This window comes from Rana temporaria, chromosome 11, assembly GCF_905171775.1.
Source record: "Rana temporaria chromosome 11, aRanTem1.1, whole genome shotgun sequence".
Taxonomy (NCBI): domain Eukaryota; kingdom Metazoa; phylum Chordata; class Amphibia; order Anura; family Ranidae; genus Rana; species Rana temporaria.
In genome coordinates, this window is record NC_053499.1 from 47,412,039 (window position 1) to 47,434,846 (window position 22,808).

Genomic DNA, 22,808 nt, shown 5'->3' on the forward strand with positions numbered 1-22,808 from the left:
GAATCTCTACAAGACTGTTTAGGCTGCCTTGCTTTGTGGGTGTTGATTTTATCTTGAAGTATTTTTTTAGGTATAGGCTTCATGGGCTCAATTAACACCCAAGGACCAATTTTTCCACACCTACTTTAACAGGTGAATCAAATTTCTATTTTCTACAGCAAGGCCAATTCTTGCTTTCATCAAGAGTACCTCTATAGGATTGCGGTGTGAAGCCACCACCAACAATTTTTCCACACCTGTTACTTTTATCCAAAGTCTGCGGAGGAGACACAAGACTTTATCTAAAAATAAATTGTTAATATTGGCCTGAGTGTACTATAATTTGGCTTCTTCACATAAGGCTTGCTTACTGTGGTGCAAAACTTTGTTATGTTTACCCAAAGTCTGCCACAGAGACAAAATTGTGGCCTTATCATACAGACTGGCTCCCCAAGCCGTTTACAAAATAAAGAAAGCTTGCAGGGAAAATCTAATTAAATGTCCTTTATTTTTATAAATGTCAGTTTTGCTGCAGCAGGTTCTATACACTGTACAGATGTGCAACTTTACAGGCAGACTACAGCCCCCCCCCCCCCAGGCACTATATTTAAAGGAATTTTTCATTTTTATTTTTTCACTTTAAGCATCATTAAAATCACTACTTCTTTAAAAACAATATTTTTTAAAAGTTTTATTTTTTGCTTTGGTGCATGTCCCCCATGGCAGTACCCAGGCCCCCATACCCTTTTTATGGGCAATAACTTGCATAAAAACCTTCAAAGTTGGCACTTTAGATTTTTCCTGTTTGGGTCCCATAGACTTCAATGGGGTTTGTCGTTCGGGGTTTGAACTTTTGCAATGTTTGAAAGTTCTTGCGCAAACTGAACTGGGGGGTATTTGGCCCATCTCTAATCTATGTGCATAGCTTTGGTCAGTGGTCCCCAAACTAGGGCCAAATGCAGCTCTTTTGCTTTAATTTATCTGGCCCCTGGCGCACTTTTCCTCCCTCTAAAGCAAAAAGGATACATTTTTCCCATGGGACATTGAAGGGCAGTAACCATAACTTCTATGTAAAAAAATGTAACAAACTGTATGTCATAAATAAATAAAAACAAGACTTAAAACCATCACGGCTGGTGTCTTTTTGTATACATAGCACCACATGTAAAAAGATATGCATAAGCACTCTCCACTAGGGAGCATTACATAATCACAAAATACATACAGTATATTACACCACGATCCCCGAAGGAGCATATATATTTACACCCAACATGTTTCAAAGTAGTTCCTTTGTCCTCTTCTACAGGGGTACATGACAGATCCTGGGTCTAGAAATCAATCATAGACAATATTGTAAGCTTGCAATTAGATACCAGATTAATGTCTTTTTTGGTACAACATGCTGTACTTACAAATGACTGTAATAGCCAGACTATTGATTCATGAAATAAAGCTTTTTTATATTTGTTACATAGAAGTTATGGTTACTACCCTTCAAACCCCCATGGGAAACATGTATCCTTTTTGATAATACATATAGGAATGTGGGCAGTGACATTTTTGGATCTATATACCATTTTCAACTGATATTCCTCCCTCTGACACCAACAGTGGGGCATGATTCCTTCCACTGACACCAGTAATGAGGCACTATTCCTCACACTTATATTCCTCTTACTGACACCAATAATGGGGAAGTATTCCTCCCACTGACACCAACAATGGGTAACAATTTCTCCCACTAATATCAGTGGTGGGGCACTATGCGTTCCACTGGCATTAACAATAGGGCATAATTGTTCCCATTGACACCACTGATGGGGCACTATTCTTTGCACTTACACCAACGATGACATACTGTTCTTTCTGCTGAAACCAACGATGGGGCACTATTCCTCATACTAATACCAAAGATGGGCTACTATTCCTCCCAGTCACGCCATAATATTTTCTACACCCACTGACCGCAATCCAGCCACCCCAAGAAAATTGGGGAATGCTGAGACCCTACCTAAAAGGGAAGTTATTCACAAAAAATGCAAGTTGGAGGTAAAGGACTTGTCATCAATATTGCTTGTAGCTGCTTTTTCCTTAATACTAACTTACCACTTACCCTGGTATGCACTTTGACTCTGTGCGGAGGTGGACATGTTGATAGCAAACATAGGCTTTGGTTTCCATATGTCAGAGCGGCCTCTGATGAAGGATCTGATAAGCGGGGGTTAATGACTAAGAAAGGTAAGAAAGGTTTAGGAAGCACAGTTCCACAGATTGAATAAAGCAGATGCATGCACTACAGACCCTTGCCAAAAAGCCTTCCAGAGAACAGCTGTACAGTAGTGGTACCATCCAGTCTCACTCCAAATCTCTGTAGTCAGAGGAAGTGTCACCTAGATTAGGGGTCTCCAAATTTTCTAAGCAAAGGGCCAGTTTTCTGTCTGTCAGAATTTAGTGGGGGCCAGACTGTGGCTGGTGGAAGTAGAAACTGCCTCAGTGTCAATGGGAGTAAACAATTTCTCAGACCCGGTGATCAGTTGGAGTAAAAAAATTACAAAGCACATGTGGTTAGAAGAAGGAGGGATAATGCCCTATCATTGGTATTGGTGGGATGAATAGTGCCTATTTATTGGTGTCAGTGGTTGAAATAGTGCCCCATTGTGGGTGTCAATTGGTTTCAGTGGAAGGAATGGTGCCTCAACCTTGTTGACAGTGGGAGAAATAGTGATCCAAGGGCAGTACAAAGGCAAAAAAAGGGTCACAACCGGCCCATGGGCCACATTTGGAGACTACTGCCTTAGATGATTGCACACTGCAGATGCAGTATATGACTATAAAACTACAGAATAGGAATGTCTAGGCTATGAAGCTTATTTATTTAAGGTTTTGAGAATGTTCATACAATAAATTGTGTAAAAGCCCTGCACACCTGGCCCAGGTTTCTCGGCAGGAAAGAACGTTGTTTTTCCTGACGAGATTCCTGGCAAGATTTTCTTGCCGGCTGAGTGTACACACATATGATTCAAAAGAACCGCCATTCTTTTGAATGGCATGAATGAATGGCACGAACGCGGTTACGACATTGACTATGATGAGCATGCGCTTGTCACATTCAATGCCGTCGCCGCCATCTTGCTTCACCCTACCTATGCCTTGGAAACTAACGCACATGCATCAAAGTCATTTCAAGCATGCGTGGGTTTCCATGAAGACAGGTAAGTATACACCCGCTCGGGTTTCTCGGCAGGAAAACACTGGCGAGAATCACAATGAGAAAATAGAGAGCAGGTTCTCTATTTTCTCGTTGAAATTCTGGGCAGTTTTCTTGACGAAAAACCTCAAAGCCGCGTACACACGCACGGTATACTCGGCAAGAAAGCTCTGCCAGCAGTTTTCTTGCTGTTTCTGGCTGAGAAAACCGTGCGTGTGTACGAGGCTTAAGGATTCACTTCAATTATCCAGTCATGTGAATTATTTACTTATTTTATCTGCACATGAATTGATAATTGACGCACTGGTGGTTCTACCATTATAGGGGGTTAAATGTCACTTGTGAAAGATATATTTAGCATTTTATTTTTAATGTTCTTCTTGCCTTTCATTTATAGCCGGGCTCTCCAATATATACTGCTCCAAATAGCTGCAAAGAGTGCAATTGTACTTCTATGGTTAGCAGCTCAACACTACTGTATGAAATTAATTGCCAAGCCATTATCTGCAATACCACATGTGGCCTGGTAAGTAGAATTGCAGTGTTAATATTTTATCATTTGAATCAAGTGTAGATTGTGTTTTTTTTTTAATTGTCCGTTTTTTTCTTCTTATTTTTTTTCCTTTGTTATTTAAGTTGTGATTTTTCGATCTTTGTTTAGGTAATTTTATAAAGCAACAAAAGCAATTTATTGAAGTGTATTTTTTGCCTGTGTAGTATTTAAGTGTATCTAGCTGATTAAGCTCTCCATCAGATTCACTTCTCATGGGAGGGGCAGAGCTTGTTCTAGACACAATGCTGCATTTTAGGCATGTGCATTTCGTTTCGTTCCGAATCGAAATTCGGACGAATTTTTCATTATTCGGACATTCGGATGCATACGAATTCCCGAATTGCAATATTAATGAATTTACCGAATCCGAACGAACGTTTTCGATTCCGTATCGAAAACCCGCGGACGAAATTCGATCGGAATTCGAATTTTTTTTCGAATTCCGATCGAATTTCGTCCGCGGGTTTTCGATTTGGAATTCGAAAAAACATTTTTTTTTTTTTTTTTTTTTTTGGAATTCCGATCGAATTTCGTCCACGGGTTTTCGATTTGGAATTCGAATTTTTTTTTTTTTTTTTTTCGAATTCCGATCGAATTTCGAAATTATATTCGAAGAGAGAATTTTCGAATTCGACCGGATTTTTCGAAATTCGGTCGAAAACGAACGAGTTCCGAAAACGAATTTAACACATGTAACGAACCTAACTTAACGAAATTAATTAAATAACGAATTAAAACTAAACGAAACGAAACGAAATTTTCCCTTTTGCACATGCCAGTGCATTTACATTAGGAGAATGTTTGTTCTGCCCCCTAAATGTTAGTCTTTTATCGGTTTTGTGAGGCAGTGGTACACTTCCTCTGGATACTGGTTTACTATTCCAGTAGAGGACGTGCCTGTTTTTAAAGAACCAACTGATAGTTGGTTGGAAGGGCATTCAAAGCTTTGTTCTTATTGGTGGGTCCTGCCTTTCATCAGATTCTAGCTTTGACCTTACAATACAACCCCAAGCTTACCTTAATTTCCCAACTGAACATCATCGATCCTCTTGATTCGTACTTTCTTTGGCCTGCCTCTCACAGCTGTTCACTTTCTCTGCCATCAATCATGTTTTCTCTTCATCATTTGTGGGTGTGATCTTTAGGGCTGATGTCACCTATTGTACTGTTGTTCCTGAGCATAATATGAAAGGACAGGGGTGAAGACTGAGATGTCAAGGGTGAAAGCACTGTGTAGTCATGTGTATACAGCCAAAATACGTTTTTCATCAAGTCTGCTTCTCAGCAGAAGGGCAGATCTTGACTTTCGCTGTGCATTGGTCCACAATTGGCTAAAATTTGCAGCACCAAGTGGCCAGCGGGTAGAAGTCTAAAAGGATGCTGGCAATGTGTTCTTTCATGTAACTCTCAAAAAAAAGCAGTGCAGTGACTTGAGGCCACCCGTGAGTGGTCAACATTTTGATAAAACCCTTCAAGGAGCCACCCACTGCTTGGGAGAGCCTTTTAAATATGATCAGAGGCATAGTGCAATAACGTATATAGGAACCTGCTGGCCCGATTCCAAAAAAAACAATCTTATTACTTATCAAGGACCAGCAGCAATACCCAGTGATGATATCACTAGGTCTCAAAAGAGGGTTTTCTTGAAAACAAATAAAAGGATGATGTATGCATACATTATATTTCAGCTTTAAAAAAATTCCCTTTTATTTCTACATTCTCTCAACCTCTTTGTTGACAAGACCCTCCAAGCTTGGCTTTCCATCAACCCACAATTGCCAAATGATCATACAAGCTTTCCTCTGTGTAAAAGTGTGCCCGCCCCCCCCCAAAAAAAAAAGATGGGATTTGTTCCCAACAGGAAAGCAAGTGATATATATTATAACGACAGGCCTCTTGATACATCATGCCCGAAAGTTTAAAAGCCCACTGTGCTTTTATCCAGATGTGGAGATGGCTTTTGATAGCCTGGATTGGAGGTTCAAGGTAGCATTTTTGGAATAAGTAGGTGCCCCGCTGTCATCATACCTTTTATTTTTTGGCCTTGGAACACCTGGCGGTTGTTTTATGATCTAATATTTCTATCCAGGGGGTACAGGTGGGTAGCAGTTCACATAAACTAAGTATTTTTGCTGATGCCTTACTCCTATACTGTATGTATCTGACCCAAGAGTAGCCTTTCTGGGCATTCTCCATGAATTGGAACAATTAGGCCTCCACAGTTACTTTAAAGTGAATGCCACAAAATATTGGTGTCTTAATACTACTTTACAGCTAACCGAAGAAGAAATGTTGGAGGCTACATTTCCATTTCAACGGGAATCACAGTTAAATATTTAGGAGTGAATATTGCTCCATCAGAGGATAAAGTCTATTAATTGAACTTGTCCTTGTTGAACTCTGAGTAGTAGGTTGAAGTCTAGGGCCACAGCGAAACATTCTTGGTTAGGGAGAATGGCAGTGTATAAGATGGATATTTTACCCACTGTTTTTGTATCTATATCAAACACTTCCTATAGCCCTTACGCTGGCTTTTTTCTGCTCCTTATGATCAAGCCTACTTTATTATCTTTAGCTGAATTCTTTGGCTAGGCTCAGACATGATATCTTCGTAATGTGGAAGACGGAGGGGGAGTGGGCCTATGGAATTTTTTATTTTTTGTTTATTTATACGTTTTTGCAAATCATACAAAAGAGAATACATATGAATCATTAACAGTTTGAAGAAATGCAGGTATACACTGTCTTAGTGAACTACTAAGCACACATAATTTGTACAAGTATAGGAATGGCGATGTGAATAAACAATTGCTCTGAGTGGGAGGAAGAAAGCCAATCCCATTAAAAAAGACGAGAGAAAATAAATCAATAAGAAAATAAGTAAAACACCGAAAAAATTTAAATAAATTTGAAACAGCCACTTGTCCAGGGGTCATAGAGGCAACATAAACTGTAAAACCTCACATTAAGATCTGCACATAAAGAGAAATGAATTGCGTACACATTCAAGGGAATACGTAGGCAATTGATGTTAACTAATTCGGTTCATTTCCTTCAGACCCATATACTGAATCATCCCACGCTGACCACGTTTCAGAAAATTTCTGTTCCGTACCCTCCACTGTAGCCATCAGTTGCTCCATTCTGCGTATGTCAGATACAGAAGTGAGAAATTGTGGAATTGTTTGGGGTGAGGTGGACAACCACAGTCTAGTAAAATAACATACATCAGTCGGCGCAGGGCCTTAGAAATACCAGGAAAAGGGAGACCTAACAAACAATGCATGGGTGTCAGAGGGACGGGAATACCCACCAAATGTTCTAACAACTTCTGGACTCAAAGCCAAAATTGGTGAACAGGGGGACATTCCCAAAAGATGTGGAAGTGAGAGCCCACAGCACTATTACATCTCCAGCATTGTTTTGAGACTGTTGCGGGCATGTAAAATATCTGGGGTCCTATACCAGTGCATCAGGACTTTGTATGGGCCACACATCGAGAGATCTTGGAAGAGTGCTTCCAGATGCTCTTCCAATCCAACAAGGAGATGTCATGCCATAGGATCTAAGACCACTTTCTCATGGAGAGTTGGGTATTCACCGCCATGGGGACTGCCTCATGCAATATTTTATAGATGGTAGAGATCATTTGAGGCTCATGAGGGCCTTTAGCGCATAGGGTCTCAAAGTCGCGAGGGGTGGCACTGTACCTCAAAGGGGAGCTCCGTAGGCCTCGAGCCTTGGGGTTGTGGAGTTGGGCGTTGAAGGTCCCCCTGCGGCCTCTCGCAGGTGCCGATTTTCGCAGTCCGGTGCGTTAATGTTGCTCCATGTAGAGGATGGGTTTCGCCGCTCACAGCACTCGAGTGCGGAGCATACAGGAGACACTGCAGGCCTCAAGATGGCGGCGGGCCGCGGCTGTGTGGCGTCGGCTGTAGGCCAAGTGGAGACGTCCGAACTCCCAAAGATGCGCAACACAGCCGAGCTGGAACAGAGACCCATAATTTGGCATAACATTTTGAGCTAAACTACAGCTCAGATAACTAAATTTACAAAATAGCGCCTACTCAACAGGAGCAGGGTGTTACATTACCATATACCAATAATAATAAAGTGCATAGTGCTACAAACAAGCATTAAAAATCAATATTGAAAAGTCCACGTATGACAACTAGAACTGAGACTGTAAGGCAGCCACTGTGCATTCAAACAATTCGAAGTAAGGAAGGTTGAAAGAAAAAATCCACTCAGTATGGATAAAGGGTTAACCATTGTCCACTGAAGGAGTCACCCGGGACTGTGCATCTGACACCCAGAGGGGAGAGTAAATACTCTTACTGGAATGCATTAGAGTGAATACTCTTACTGGCAGGGCTTTTTTTCAGGGGGAACTTGGGGGAACTCAGTTCGACCACCTCTGGCTCAGACCCTTTGGTGCCTGCTCACCACAATTTCTTGTAAACACAGAAGTCTGGTTTCTGTGTTTACAAGTGACAGCTCTGCACTCTGCGTGTAACCCCCTGAACTCTGCATTCTGTATGTAATGCAATCCTGGTATTTAATACCCCTTTAACCAGTTCCCGACCCCCGCATGTACATATACGTCCACAATATGGCACGTACAGGCACATGGGCGTACATGTACGTCCTCGCCTATTAGGGGGTGGGGGGTCCGATCGGGACCCCCCCCGCTACATGCGGAGGTCGGGTCCGCTCGGGGAGCGATCCGGGACCACGGCGCGGCTATTTGTTTATAGCCGCTCCGTCGCGATCGCTCCCCGGAGCTGAAGAACGGGGAGAGCCGTGTGTAAACACGGCTTCGCCGTGCTTCACTGTGTCGGCGCATCGATCGCGTCATTCCCTTTATAGGGAAGACACGATCGATGACGTCATTCCTACAGCCACACCCCCCTACAGTTGTAAACACATACTAGGTGCACCCTAACTCCTACAGCGCCACCTGTGGTTAACTCCCAAACTGCAACTGTCATTTTCACAATAAAGAATGCAATTTAAATGCATTTTTTGCTGTGAAAATGACAATGGTCCCAAAAATGTGTCAAAATTGTCCGAAGTGTCCGCCATAATGTCGCAGTCACGAAAAAAATTGCTGATCGCCGCCATTAGTAGTAAAAAAAAAAATTAATAAAAATGCAATAAAACTATCCCCTATTTTGTAAACGCTATAAATTTTGCGCAAACCAATCGATAAACGCTTATTGTGATTTTTTTTACTAAAAATATGTAGAAGAATACGTATCGGCCTAAACTGAGGGAAAAAAATGTTTTTATATATGTTTTTGGGGGATATTTATTATAGCAAAAAGTAAAAAATATTGCATTTTTTTCAAAATTGTCGCTCTATTTTTGTTTATAGCGCAAAAACTAAAAACCGCAGATGTGATCAAATACCACCAAAAGAAAGCTCTATTTGTGGGGAAAAAAGGACGCCAATTTTGTTTGGGAGCCACGTCGCACGACCGCGCAATTGTCTGTTAAAGCGATGCAGTACCGAACTGTAAAAACACCTTGGGTCTTTAGGCTGCATATTGGTCCGGGGCTTAAGTGGTTAAGACCCTCCAACAGTTTGTAAAATATGAACGGGTCGTGGTTGAGTTCCTGCACCTATATTCTGAGAAAAAAAAGCTCTGCTTACTGGAATGCATGTTGAATGGAATTTTACTTTCAATCTTCCTTACTTCAAATTGTTTGAATGTACAGTGGCTGGCTTACACTCTCAGTTCTAATTTTTAAATGTGGACTTTTAAATATTTATTTTTAATGGTTGTAGCACTATGCACTTTATTATTATTGGTATATGGTAACAATACCTCATATATTTGAGCTCACATCGATTTGTATACTTGCAAATTGCATTTTCATGCTTGTTTTGCACATGCAATATGGTTTATGTTCAGTGCTGCACTTTTTGAATTTACCACTTGAACAATTTGTCAGATTGTAGTGTCAGCAGCTATTATATGCTTTGACAGTAGTGCAGTCATTTTTTAAGGCATATAAGCCCAGGTTCTCACTGAGCTGTGGGAATGAAGACGTGCAAGTTCAGCTGAACATTTCACTCACACTTGTCAGTCCTGATTTTGGCCGTGATTTCGGAGACATCTGTGCATCTGTGCATCTGCACAGATGTCAATGTAAATCGCAGCCCGAAATCGCAAAAAGTAGTACAGAAACTACTTTTTGAAATCAGTGCAGCACTGCAAATGCCGTCCTGGTGCCATTTCCAGCAAATGCCGCCGATTTGACATGCGATTTGATGTCAAATCAAAACGTACCAATGTGAACCAGGGCTGAAGAAAAGAAAGGAAAAAAAATGTATGCAACCTTTACATCCCAGAACTGTTAAGTTGTAATATAGTAAATGTTTGTTTTTGGGTTTAAACTGATTTTCTGTGCCTCAGTGGACCCCAAAGATATGATTTTACATTGAGTACTAAAATACTATTTTTGTTGAATACAATTGCAACTAAATGTAAACCACACTGTTAACTACTTTGTTATTTTTTCTTTTGACTTGTAAGAAGGTATAACATGTTTCCTGCCTATGCAAAAGGTTACTTTTATCTAAACTGCATATTAAAATATATGTCAAGCTGTTTTTGTTTCTAGTTTAGGATACAGTGGATAAGGAGTATAACTTGTGTTTGGTTCGTACTACTATCCGGGGCTCTGTTAGAGAAATGTATACTTACTATATGTCCTGCTAACGGTTTCACAGATGTAGGAAACATCTGCAGCAGAAACATAGATAGCACTAAAAATCTGGCAGGGGTTCTTTTCTCTCTCCTACTTTGCTAAAGACAAACATTTTTGTCTATGTTGCTGTTTTGAGGGTTCCCTTTTCTTTCTATTTGGTAAAACATTGTTAAAGGGGTTGTATGGGTTTGTTTTAAAAAAAATAACAAACATGTTATACTTGCCTCCACTGTGCAGCTAATTTTGCACAGAGTGGCCCCGTTCCACATCTTCTGGGGTCCCTCGTGGCTGTCTCAGCTCCTCCCCGCTTCTGGTAACCCCACTGGGAAGCGCTCTCCCAAGGGGGCTACCTTGCGGGTGTGCTCCTGAGTCCTTGTGGGGTCCATAGTCGCTGACTACAGGACTTGGCCCCGCCCCCCGCGTCATTGGAGTTAATTGACAGCAGCGCAAGCCAATGGCTGCGCTGTTATCAATTTATTCAACTAAGAGTGGGCCGAGAAGAGCCAAGAAGCAAGCACGTTATCAATGTGGGACTTTCGAGGGCTCAGGTAAGTAAACGGGGGCTCGGAGGGCCGGAAAGTAGCGGATGTTTTTTCACCTTAATGCATAGGATTCATTAAGGTGAAAAAAACATGAAGCTTTACAACCCCTTTAACAGGACAGTAAGTGAAGGTAAATCTCTCTAATAGAGCCTTGGATAGCAGTAAAAACATCACTGGAATTCCAACTCTTCTCCTCTCCATCCAAAACTAGGAAAAACATTTAGCTATATATACTGTACACTTTAAGTACAATAAAAAGTTTATTCATGTAATTTTGGAAAAAATGAGTTTGTTTCCCTGATTAAAAATGCCTTTTCCCTCCAGGGTACAAAATATGAGACTATTCCAGGACAGTGCTGTGGAGAATGTGTTCAGAATGGCTGTGTGGTTACTTTGTCCACCGGAGAGAAGGTGGTTTTATCAGTAAGTAATATCTACATTCACATAGGTTGTTATTAAAATAAATGTATGCATACCTTCCTAAATCAAGCCATTGTTTGGGGGAACACACCAACATTTGAAGAAAAGGAAATTAAATATGATCATCACTGTTTTAAAAAAAATCTAGCAGGGAGGCTTTTATTGCAGAAGAGACTCAGTGGGGTATATTTACTAAAGCTGGATAGTGCAAAATCAGGCTCACTTCTGCATAGACACCGATCAGCTTTCAGGTTTTATTACCAAGCCTAACTGAACAAGCTGAGGTTAGATGCTGATTGGTTTCTATGCAGAAGTAAAAGCCTGATTTGGCACTTCCCAGCTTTAGTAAATAAAACCCAGTGTGTCTCTTCTGCAATAAATTCTTCTTACCTGTCTGCTAACAAGTTTCTTTAGATTGTACACTGAGCTTTGTAATTGCATTTTGGTGTATGTTGGCATGCCTTGGGTGGGAGGAGAAATTAACGTCTGTGTGTACACTATGGTGACCATATTTCCAAACTACCATTCAGGGACACCCCCCTTCCCAATAATCAGCTTGTGCTGTAACGAATCACAACACAGTGATTGGACACAAGAGGCAGGATTTATGATTTCTCCAATCACAAGCAGGGGGTGGGGATTGTGCTCCTCCAGGCATTCCCGGCCAGGGCAAGTACTGTCAGTGAGTAAAACAGTGATGTGGTGGCCTTTTTTGGGGGAATCAGATTTATTTGCCTTGCAGGTGCCCGGGACAGACCTGCAAAATGCAGGATTGCCCAGGACACGTGGTCACCTTAGTGTACACAGAGGCTGCTCTGGACTTTGTGAGTCCTTAGGCAAAACTTGACATGGGGCCCTACTCACGCCCATGATGGGAAAAATAATTCAAGGACAAGAGCCTCTTCTCCACAACCCTGGCCAGTGGTTGTGGGGGTCTATGGGCAGAGGGATTATCGGAATCTGGAAGCCGCCTTTAGCAAGGCAGCCCCCAGATGCTGATCTTTAATAACTAAGGGGTGGGGCCACCCGGTGATGTCACCAGGTGAACCCGCCCCTTGTGACCACATTGACTGAGGGCGTGCTGGGTCATTGACGTCACAAGGGGGGGTTTCATCGATATTCACTGGCGGCCCCTGCTCCTGAGTCAGGGCTCATACCGCTGCCTAAGCACAGCAGCGTTAAGGTCCCCTGTGCCTCAAACCTGGGGTAATGCATTGGGCAAGTTAGGTGGCTGGGAGGCCCCTGTGAGTGCGAGGCCTTAGGCCATGGGTGCTCAACCTGTGGCTCTCCAGCAAAACTACAATTCCCATAATGCCTCAGCCTTTGGGAGACATGCTTGTACCTGTCAGCGGCTTGCAATGCCTCATGGGAATTGTAGTTCCGCAACAGCTGGAGAGCCACAGGTTGAGCACCCATGCCTTAGGCGACCGCCTAATTTGCTTAATTAAAGAGCCGCCTCTGAGTGTACACAAGGGAGTTACATCATTCCAGGACAGCCAATCAAGATGAGTGAAGATATCAGAGTATTAAATTTGAACACAAATTTTACCCCATCTATTAAGCTAAGAAAACTTAAAGGGGTTGTAAAGAAAAATAATTTTTTTCATAATAAGCATCTTTTACCTGCAGACATTCCTCTTTTCACTTCCTCATTGTTTGTTTGTTTTTGCTCAGAAGTTGCTCTATTTCTTCTCTGTTCTGTTCACTTCCTGCTTGTCTGATTTTACTGACCACCGTGATGGGAGGCTTTACTGCGGTGGTCAGTAACATGCTCGCCCCCTCCTGGGAACTACATCTGTTTGGCAGGACGCTCTCTACGTGTTAGAGACTTCAAGGAGGTGTGAATTACTGTTCGTGCCGCAATTCATACTGGAGAATGTAGTTCTAACATGAACGAGCGATGCAAAACAGAAACTAGAACACCGGAGGTGATATAGATGAAAGAATTTGATAGGTATTTACTATTTTTTTAACAGAATCATTACACTATTCTGTCTGTCTACCTTGCAGACATTATTTTAGGCAACATTTTTTTTTTTCCTTTTAGTGACCCTTTAATTTTTCAAAGTAAACATAAAAAATACAGTGCCTTGAAAAAGTATTCATACCCCTTGGAATTTTCCACATTCCACTTTGGGGCTTATTTACTAAAGGCAAATCCACTTTGCACTACAAGTGCAAAGTGCACTTGAAATTGCACTGAAAGTGCACTTGGAAGTGCAGTCACTGTAAATCTGAGGGGTAGATCTAAAATGAGGGGAAGCTCTGCTGATTTTATCATCCAATCATGTGCAAGCTAAAATGCTGTTTTTTATTTGCCTTGCATCTACAGCGACTGCACTGCCAAGTGCACTTTACACTTGTAGTTTGCACTTGTAGTGAAAAGTGGATTTGCCTTTGGTAAATAACCCCCTATAAGCAACTATTCTTATATATAAGATCAGTTTTCTTTCAATAATGTGTTAGAATAAGAAAGTGCACACGTCACAAATTCATTATTACAAAGCATGTTTCTCCAGTACTAATGAGCTTCTCTAATGCTCAGTAAATTATTATTACTATTATACAGGATTTATATAGCGCTAGCAGATTGCGCATCACTTTATAATATTAGGGCAAACAGTACAGTTCCAATACAAGAGGAATCAGAGGGCCCTGTTCGCTAGAGCTTACATATCTTACTACTTGGACCATGATGATTTCTTTCTTTCCTTAACCGCTTGCCGACCGGCTCACGCACTTTTATGTCAGCAGAATGGCATGGCTGCGGACTCGATGGCACCCATGAACTCGATGTCCACCAGTGCCCTGTGATCGTGTCACGGAGCGACAGAATGGGGGGGTTGCCTGTGTATCTCCCTGTTCTGCCTTGTGACAGGACACTGATCTTGTGCTCCCTGTCATCAGGACCAGTGATTAATGTTGTCACTGGTAGCCCAGCCCCCACACAGTTAGAATCACACTTAACCCCTTCCTTGCCCCCTAGTGGTTAACCCCTTCCCTGCCAGTGTCATTTACACAGTAATCAGTGCGTTTTTATAGCACTGATCACTGTATAAATGACAATGGTCCCAAAATAGCATCAAAAGTGTCCAATGTGTCTGCCATAATGTCGCAGTCATGATAAAAATAGCTGATCGCCGCCATTACTAGTAAAAATATATACATTAATAAAAATGCCATAAAACCGCCATAAAACTATCCCCTATTTTGTAGATCCTTTAACTTTTGCCCAAACCAATCAATAAAAGCTTATTGCAATTTTTTTTTACCAAAAATAGGTAGAAGAATACGTATCGGCATTAACTGAGGAAAAAAAATAGTTTTTATATATGTTTTTTGGGGATATTTAATATAGCAAAATGTAAAAAATATAGCTTTTTTTTTTTTTTAATTGTCGCTATATTTTTGTTTATAGCACAAAAAATTCAAACCGCAGAGGTGATCAAATATCACCAAAAGAAAGCTCAATTTGTGGGAAAAAAAGGACGTAAATTTTGTTTGGAAGCCACGCCGCACGACCGCGCAGTTGTCAGTTAAAGCGACGCAGTGCCGAAACCGCAAAAAGTGGCCCAGCCATTTGTCAGCCTAATCCTCTGGGGCTGAAGTGGTTAAGAGTATAGATCAGCTTCTCTTTACCCCTTTGCCTCGAATTATCAGGGACAGACAATTTTTAATTTGATTGCTGCATCTTTGGTGGGAGAGAAGAGGTGAAACTAAGTAAAGATCCCTTACACATTTGTCATTAAAGTGGAGGTCCACCCTAAAAAATAAAATCACATAAATTGGCTTCCCTAAAATACATAAAAAAAAAATTGAAAAAAAAAAATGTTTACCAGAAATGCCTGTTGCTAGGCAGATCATCCTAATCTACCAGTTCCTATACCGCGGCGCTCTTCCTTCTTGTCCTCCTCGCTACTAAACTCTACTAAAATCCTATGTGTACATGAACACATAGAGGGAGATTTACTAAAATGGGAGCACTCAGAATCTGGTGCAGCTGTGCATGGTAGCCAATCAACTGCTAACTTCAACTTGTTGAATTAGGCTTTGATAATAAAATCTGAAAGCTGATTGGTTTCTATGCAGAGCTGCACCAGATTTTGCACTCCAGTTTTAGTAAATCTTCCCTTAGCCTTTTATGGAGTTGAGTTTAGGAGCTTTGCCAAAAAAAATCTAAAAGCTCCTAAACTCAAGTTTAGGAGCTGCCAGAAGCTGCTAGTGTACATGATGCCTTAGATGATATACATATACAAGAAGGAAAAAATACTCTAGAGAACTGGTTAAAGTAATTTTGAACAACCTTCATCAAGTCTTTGTCGGCATTATCAAATATACGGAAAAGATTTTTCATATGAATGTTCATTTGACATTCTACCAGTGTTGTTTGTTTTTTCTTTTTGTCAGTTTTTTTTTCCATTTTTTCTGATATGTGTTTGCTCTCTGTCCTACACTGGCTATGCTTACTCACCCATTGCATCTATTGAGGACGTCCTGATTGGCACAGAAGCTGGAAATGCCACCATGTCTGCTACAGTAAATAGCCATTTACAATAAATGTATATTGTTAACATTTCAAATTATATGTGAACTTGTTGGTCTGCACAATATAAGTTTTTTTTGCAGTTGTATATGGCTTGTAGATTATTATATTTGTATTGTTAAGTGATCCTATGACTTTTAGAGATATTTAGGTAGTGTACTATTGTTACTTATATACACTGAATTCAGTATAATATAGGACGAAAGAAATGCATTCTATTCTTCTTTTTTTTTTTTTTTAGGATGGAAATGATATTGCTGATGATAACTACTGTACAAAATATCTTTGTACTCAAGTAAATGGTTTCTACGTCACCAATATTGAAAGAGACATCTGTGACTATAGCAGCAGTGCAGACTGTGGACCTGTGAGTTAAAAAAGTTGAATTTGAACTTTGCTTGGTCGTATTTTGTCCTTCACATTATTTATATTTAGTCAATAACTGTTTTTTAAAATAATATAGGAGGAGCTCCAGTCTGGAAGAAAAAATTAAGTGACGTTTATTATAAGGACACCTACCCAGGCCCAGATTTGCTCCCTTTGCCGCCCCAAGGCCGGGTCATTCAATGCTGCCCCCCCCCACACACACACCCACACACACCATCACATAGGGGGCTTCTTAACCTAATGTGATAGAAATTAGGTTAAAAAATAAATAAAAAAAATGAATTACATTAAAAATCCCCACCACCAAATTCTACAGTGAAATACAGTACTTAGAAATCCGTCTAACTGTTTACATGTTGAATTTTAAAAGCAGCGGACTTCTGTCAGATTAGCAAACCTGTGAGATCAGCAGGCTTGCCGCTGCTTTTAAACATGTAAACAGTCAGATGGAGTTCTAAGTACTGTATTTCACTATAGAACCTCAATTTACTGTAATTAAGTGTAAATTGCAAAACTCCGGGGGGTTTACAAAGATGTCCACTTGTCCCCTTCTCACTGTATACTTAGGGTGGAGTAGTGCGGAGTGTAGCAAGATGGCGAAGATTCGTCACATTCGGCTACCCATTACGGTTTTAGTTTGCTGTTTTGTCGTAAAAGTGTTGGAACGCATATGGCGGTGTCGCGCATGCCCAGTGCAAAATCTTTCAGCAGAACGTCACTTCTGGAGCAAACTGTGATGGGTAGCCATATGTGACGAGACAAGGGGCGGATGCTTTTCTCAATACCGGCCGGGACGAAAGGATTTTTTCACCCCCTTGTTGCCACCCCTGCACCCACTGCCCCCCAAAGACCAGGCCTCGGTGGCCTTGTCAGAAATCCGGCCCTGCACTTACCAGTGTCCAGGGATCCCACAATGTTGGCACCCTGAACCGATTTGTTAATTGGCTAAGTTTCCTTCTGCGCATGTGCGAATCACGCTGAGCTTTCTTAGTGGTTCCGCCATCTTCTGGGACTTGTGCGTGTACCAGAAAGCAGCGGGGGGAGGAAGGGGCTGGAAATGAACGTAGATTGCCGATAGGCGATCTTACCCAGGAGTGGGAGCAGGTACCTGTCAAAACCAGGTACCCGCTCCCCTCTCTCCCTGAAAAAGTGGCAAATGTGGCAGTGTGGGGGGGGGGAGTGGGGGCAAACAAGCTGAGCTTCCCCTTTTGGGTGGAACCACTGAACCTCCTCATTTTGGGTCCCCCATGGACACTCCTGGCCCATCCACTCTGTCCAGAATCCCCATGTGTAGCTGCTTCACATGAGGGCATTTGTGCATGCTTGCACCCGAGCCTCGCTGCTGCATCCATTGACACAGACAGTGGGACTTGGAGCACCCTCATCACTGGCTTTGATTGACAGCAGCGGGAGCCATTGGCTCCTGGCACCTCAGCAAAGCCAGTGGGACAAAGAAGTGAGTGGAGAGAAGAGCTGCAGATGTGCACAGTGCTGAATCAGGGCTTGGGTTGGTAAAAAAAATAGAGGGGGGAGAGGGGCCAAAACTGATGTCTAAACATTTTTTACCTTAATGCAAGGAATGTACTAAAGTAGTTTAGGCTTTAGAACCACTTTAAAGCACCTTAAAACTGCACTCCAGGCAAACAGCTAAATACACAGAAATAACCTGGAAACTGCTAGATGATTTGTTTTTCTGTCTGTCCTATTCTGATATTTACACTGTAGTGTTGAGCAGAATATGCCATATTCGATTTCGCGATATATCTCGAATATATATTCGAATATTCGAGATATATTCGCTAAATTCGAATATTCGTGATATTTTATCGAAATTAATTGAATGCGATTTTTCGCTATTGCGAATGCGAAAATAATTGCGATTTTTTAATAACTGCGGTAGGAGCGCTCTGATTGGCTTAGAATATTCGTGATATTTTATCGAAATATCGCAACATGCGAATGCGATATTTATTGCGCAATTTCGAGATATGCTGGAGGAGCGCTCTGATTGGCTCAGAATATTCGTGATATTTTATCGAAATATCGCAACATGCGAATGCGATATTTATTGCGCAATTTCGAGATATGCTGGAGGAGCGCTCTGATTGGCTCAGAATATTCGTGATATTTTATCGAAATATCGCAACATGCGATTGCGATATTTATTGCGCAATTTCGAGATATGCTGGAGGAGCGCTCTGATTGGCTCAGAATATTCCTGATATTTTATCGAAATATCGCAACATGCGAATGCGATATTTATTGCGCAATTTCGAGATATGCTGGAGGAGCGCTCTGATTGGCTCAGAATATTCCTGATATTTTATCGAAATATCGCAACATGCGAATGCGAAATTTATTGCAGATATTTCGAAAACTGCTGTAGCAGCACTCTGAAATCGAATATGTATGATATTTTAACCAAAATACATATTGCGATTGCGATTTTTCGATCGCGCATGCGCAATTGCGCGAACAACACGCGACCATTTCCTGGAGCCTTGCCAGTTTCCCAATATTACAGCAACATGGTGGGAAGCAATTTCTCAAAGTCTGAGGAAAAGTTGCTGATTTGTGTAAGTATTTTGACCACTGTTATTTCATCATCTTCAACTGCATTTAAGTCTAGTTTAAAAGTTAGTATATATGATCAGATATTAGTATTTAACCAAAAATGTGTCTCCTGCTTTTACAAAACTACAAGTCCCAGCATGCCTGGACAGCTGCAGACACCCTGGTTGGCAAATGTGTATTTAGGCACTTTTCCTTGTTATTTAGCATAATGAATTTAAAATTTTTTTGGACATAGGACGTATGCGAACGTCCTGACTTCAGTGTCCTCAAGGCCCAAGGACGTTCGAATACATATTGCCCTTTAGATGTTGCAGAACTACAACTTCCAGCATGCCTGGGAATGCTGGCACTTCTAGTATTGTAAGTTCTGCAGGCCCACATTTTTCAGGCCTTTATGCACGGGTCTCTAAACTGTGGCACCCTAGATGCAGCAAAAGTAAAATTCTTAGCATGCACTGACAGACCGTGGCTGATGGGAGTAGTAGTTTTGCAACAGCTGGAGGTGGACTGGTCTTGAAACCCAGAGTTAGGTAACAAACCCGTAGTGTTTTTGCAACCATTCTGCCTCCAGCTGGTTATTTTCTGTTGAAAAGCCTGTGGCGTGCAAAACACAACCCAAAAACTCCACCCGGTGCAAGGAAAAATTTGCACACACCTAAAGAGTGACATCACAAAAAACTGCGACGGTTGCATACGTCAGTGGTCCTCCGAAAAGGTCCCGTCTCTGACCCCCCGGGGCGTTAGGCTCCTGACAGGGAAAAGAGTTACTGTGGTCCATACAGCCGAAGCCATATGGACCCATCTCGGTCCAAGCAGCGCAATCAACACGCGAACAACACGCGACCATTTCCTGGACCCTTGCCAGTTTCCAACTTTATGATCGCAACGCAATCGCAGAGCAAGATGGTTGGAAGTAATTTCACTGTATCTGAGGAAAAGTTGCTGATTTGTGTAAGTATTTTGACCACTGTTATTTCATTATCTTCAACTGCATTTTAGTCTAGTTTAAAAGTTAGTATATATTCATAATTATGCAAATGATAATGGCTGCTATATTTATCTAAAAAAGGTGGCGACGGAAATGGCAGTATATAAAATCTGTCATGTTACCCCTGTCATTGATTAATAAGGCGAGAATGCTTCCAATTGTTGAATAGCATACATTTATGTCATATATCCATAAGGCTGTCAACAAAAGTATTACAATATACTTTGTTCTTCATCTTGCAGAAGTTCCTGGAAACAGGATACGATGAGCTGCGGAGGCAGCAAGAAAAACAGGGAGTTATAAGCTCCCTGATTGAGGAACTTGGCGAAGAACACACTCGCATGGCGATCCTCAAAAAGTGGTCCGACCTGAAGAGGCGCCAGATGAACCGGGTCAGGCGTATCCGGAATAAATATCATCCTGGTAAGTTATTGGTCACAGTTATGTTTTTTTTTCCCTAAAGTGTATTTTGTGCGTGTACTCGAGAGAGGAGCCGGACTGCAGGAGTTGGGAGTAGGCAGGCCTCCCCCAGAGGTAATCTGCCACCTTTCTCCATGCCCCGGGTGGCAATGGCGGGTGTGAGGGGGTCCTCCCACACAGACCGTCCTACCTGCTCCGCTTCGAAGCCCCACGGGGCAGAGGGACTCCCTATAAGGGAGTGAGAGGATTTGCCCGCTCAACCAGCCCCGTTAGTCCTTCGCCTCTCTTTTTAGAGACCGCATGGTCAGAGTGCGTGCATGTTAACCCAATTGCGAGTGCGTGTGTAAGTGTGGTGGTTTTTGTGGGAGGGAGGTGGGCATACTAAGCGCAGGCTTACCTCGCATAGCACACCCACCGGGGGCCGAGCTGAGACCACCAAACTCAATTCACATGTAGCCGAGAGCGGGATCCGAACCCCTAGCTGCAGAGGTGAATGGCTTGTCAGCGCAGTGGCAATCGCGTTGAGCCAGCCCGGGTCCCTTGGGGACAGTTATGGAAGGTCATATGTAATTAATGTAAGGTCAGATGTTGTTAACCAAGACGCCATGTTGTTGTAACATATATCACCACCAGCCAAGGTATTCATAGTACTGTTGGAAAAAAACATGGGACAGCAGACAGGAACACAGAAGTTATGTGGGAACATACTTTTCCCATTGCTTTGCATGGGACTTTAAACAAAAAGCCCGACCCTCACCAATGGGGTTAGTTAAGGGATAAATTAACGATCCTATACTTTAAGTGGACGTATAGATAACATGTGACCAAGTGTTATCGAAATATCTACAGCTGTTATGAAATAACATGTATTTCCCATAGAGTTGAATGGGACTTTAAAGAAAAACCCTGACCAAGGCAAATGGGGGTGGGTATGGGTTAAACCACCAATCCTATATTTGTGGCTGACATATAAGTAACCTGTGTGCCAAGTTTCATGTAAATATCTTTAGCCGTTTGGACGTGATGGTGGAACATACATACATACATGCACACACACGTTGAGTTTTATATATATAGATTCCCACTAAATTCCTGTGTTAGGCGTGGGGTTGTTATAGTAATCCTGTGTACTCCATCAAGTACTTTTTTTTAACATGAGATCGTCTGAACAAAACAAAGGAGACAAAAACAGCTCATTTTACCATGGTGGCAGCCCAGCTCACGCTCAGTCCCCTGTAGTGCCCACAAGACCCTTTAATATAACATTGTCCCATTGGTTAACTGTCTATATAAATTAATTTGTATTCATATACAATACAGTAGAGTACACAGAATTTGCATACGTCATTAGAAAACATTTTTATAATATATGAACATTGTGTTATTATAGGAGCTCCGCTACCAACTGTGCGCCCCAAGCGCACAAGGCGACAGGCCGCAGAGGAGGAGCAGGAGGAGGATGTGGAAGAGGAGGAGAGGGATGAGGAGGAGCAGCCAGGGCCATCCACATCACCACCCCCAGTTCCTGTGGAGGAGCAAGAGGAGGAGCTGCACCCCCCCCCCGAAACTTCTGGTGGAGTAGTGGGTGACGAGGAAGAGGAGCAGGATGAGACGGTTAATTATACCGTCAATCAGGAGGGTAAATATGTGCACATATATTAATAAAATTTCAACAATAAAATGTAGCTCTAAAAATGGACAGCATTTAAAGCAGGGCTGTGGAGTCGGTAGATAAATTTTTCGACTCCGACTCCTCAGTTTTATGTACTTCAGACTCCGACTCCCCGACTCCCCGACTCCGACTCCTCTGTATTAATATGCGAATGTATTTTATAGATTCCTTGAGGGAAAGAAACGCAAACTACCACAGGACTACTGGCTGGGAAGCCAACAGTCTACTGTATTGCACAGTTTAAGCAAAAGACAAACACAATGAAAACAATCAAGTGACTGGATAGTAGCAGCAGGCTTAAACATCAGGAACATGATCTTTAACAGTTCAAAAATACAGACCACATTATTTGGCTGTTTTAGAACCAAAACAAAGCTTATCTATAATGAACCCAAAAAAAAAAATATGAAAAACCTAGAAATGGTTTATATTAATCTTGAAATGTAGTTCTAGGCTTAGCAAATGCAAATAAATGCAATGTAGAGTTCTAAGGAAGAGAATTGCCTCTGCCAGATCCTCTTTCATAGAGTCTCTTAAGTCAGACTTTATTATTTTTATGGCTGAAAATAATCTTTCGTAACGGTCTTTGAAATCCAAATGTTTTTTTCTTATATCCTAACAGTTCTAAAAAAGCTAGAGGTGAAGCAAGCTGCCATGAAAAACCTCACGAAGAGAGTAATGGCAAATGAGCAGCAGATACTGTTTTTGATGCGCCAAAATCAACAACTGGTGCAACAACTGGCGAAAAACATGGATGAGGTGACAGAGCTTCAGAAGTTAATGTCCTAATTTTTTTTTTTTTTTT

At 41.8% G+C, this 22,808-nt stretch overlaps 2 protein-coding genes across 2 annotated transcripts in view; both read left to right on the forward strand.

Moving 5' to 3' along the window:
- The window catches only part of LOC120916787 (mucin-2-like), a 211,395-nt gene extending 207,563 nt beyond the window's left edge, over positions 1-3,832 (forward strand). The window contains exons 23-24 of the mRNA XM_040327724.1: positions 3,588-3,716; positions 3,827-3,832. Of these exons, the coding sequence (XP_040183658.1) occupies positions 3,588-3,716; positions 3,827-3,832 (135 nt within the window). The remainder of the gene's footprint in view (positions 1-3,587; positions 3,717-3,826) is intronic.
- A 1,864-nt stretch (positions 3,833-5,696) lies between these two features.
- LOC120916788 (hemocytin-like) overlaps positions 5,697-22,808 on the forward strand; it is an 89,342-nt gene continuing 72,230 nt past the window's right edge. The window contains exons 1-3 of the mRNA XM_040327725.1: positions 5,697-5,729; positions 11,324-11,422; positions 16,204-16,329. Of these exons, the coding sequence (XP_040183659.1) occupies positions 5,697-5,729; positions 11,324-11,422; positions 16,204-16,329 (258 nt within the window). The remainder of the gene's footprint in view (positions 5,730-11,323; positions 11,423-16,203; positions 16,330-22,808) is intronic.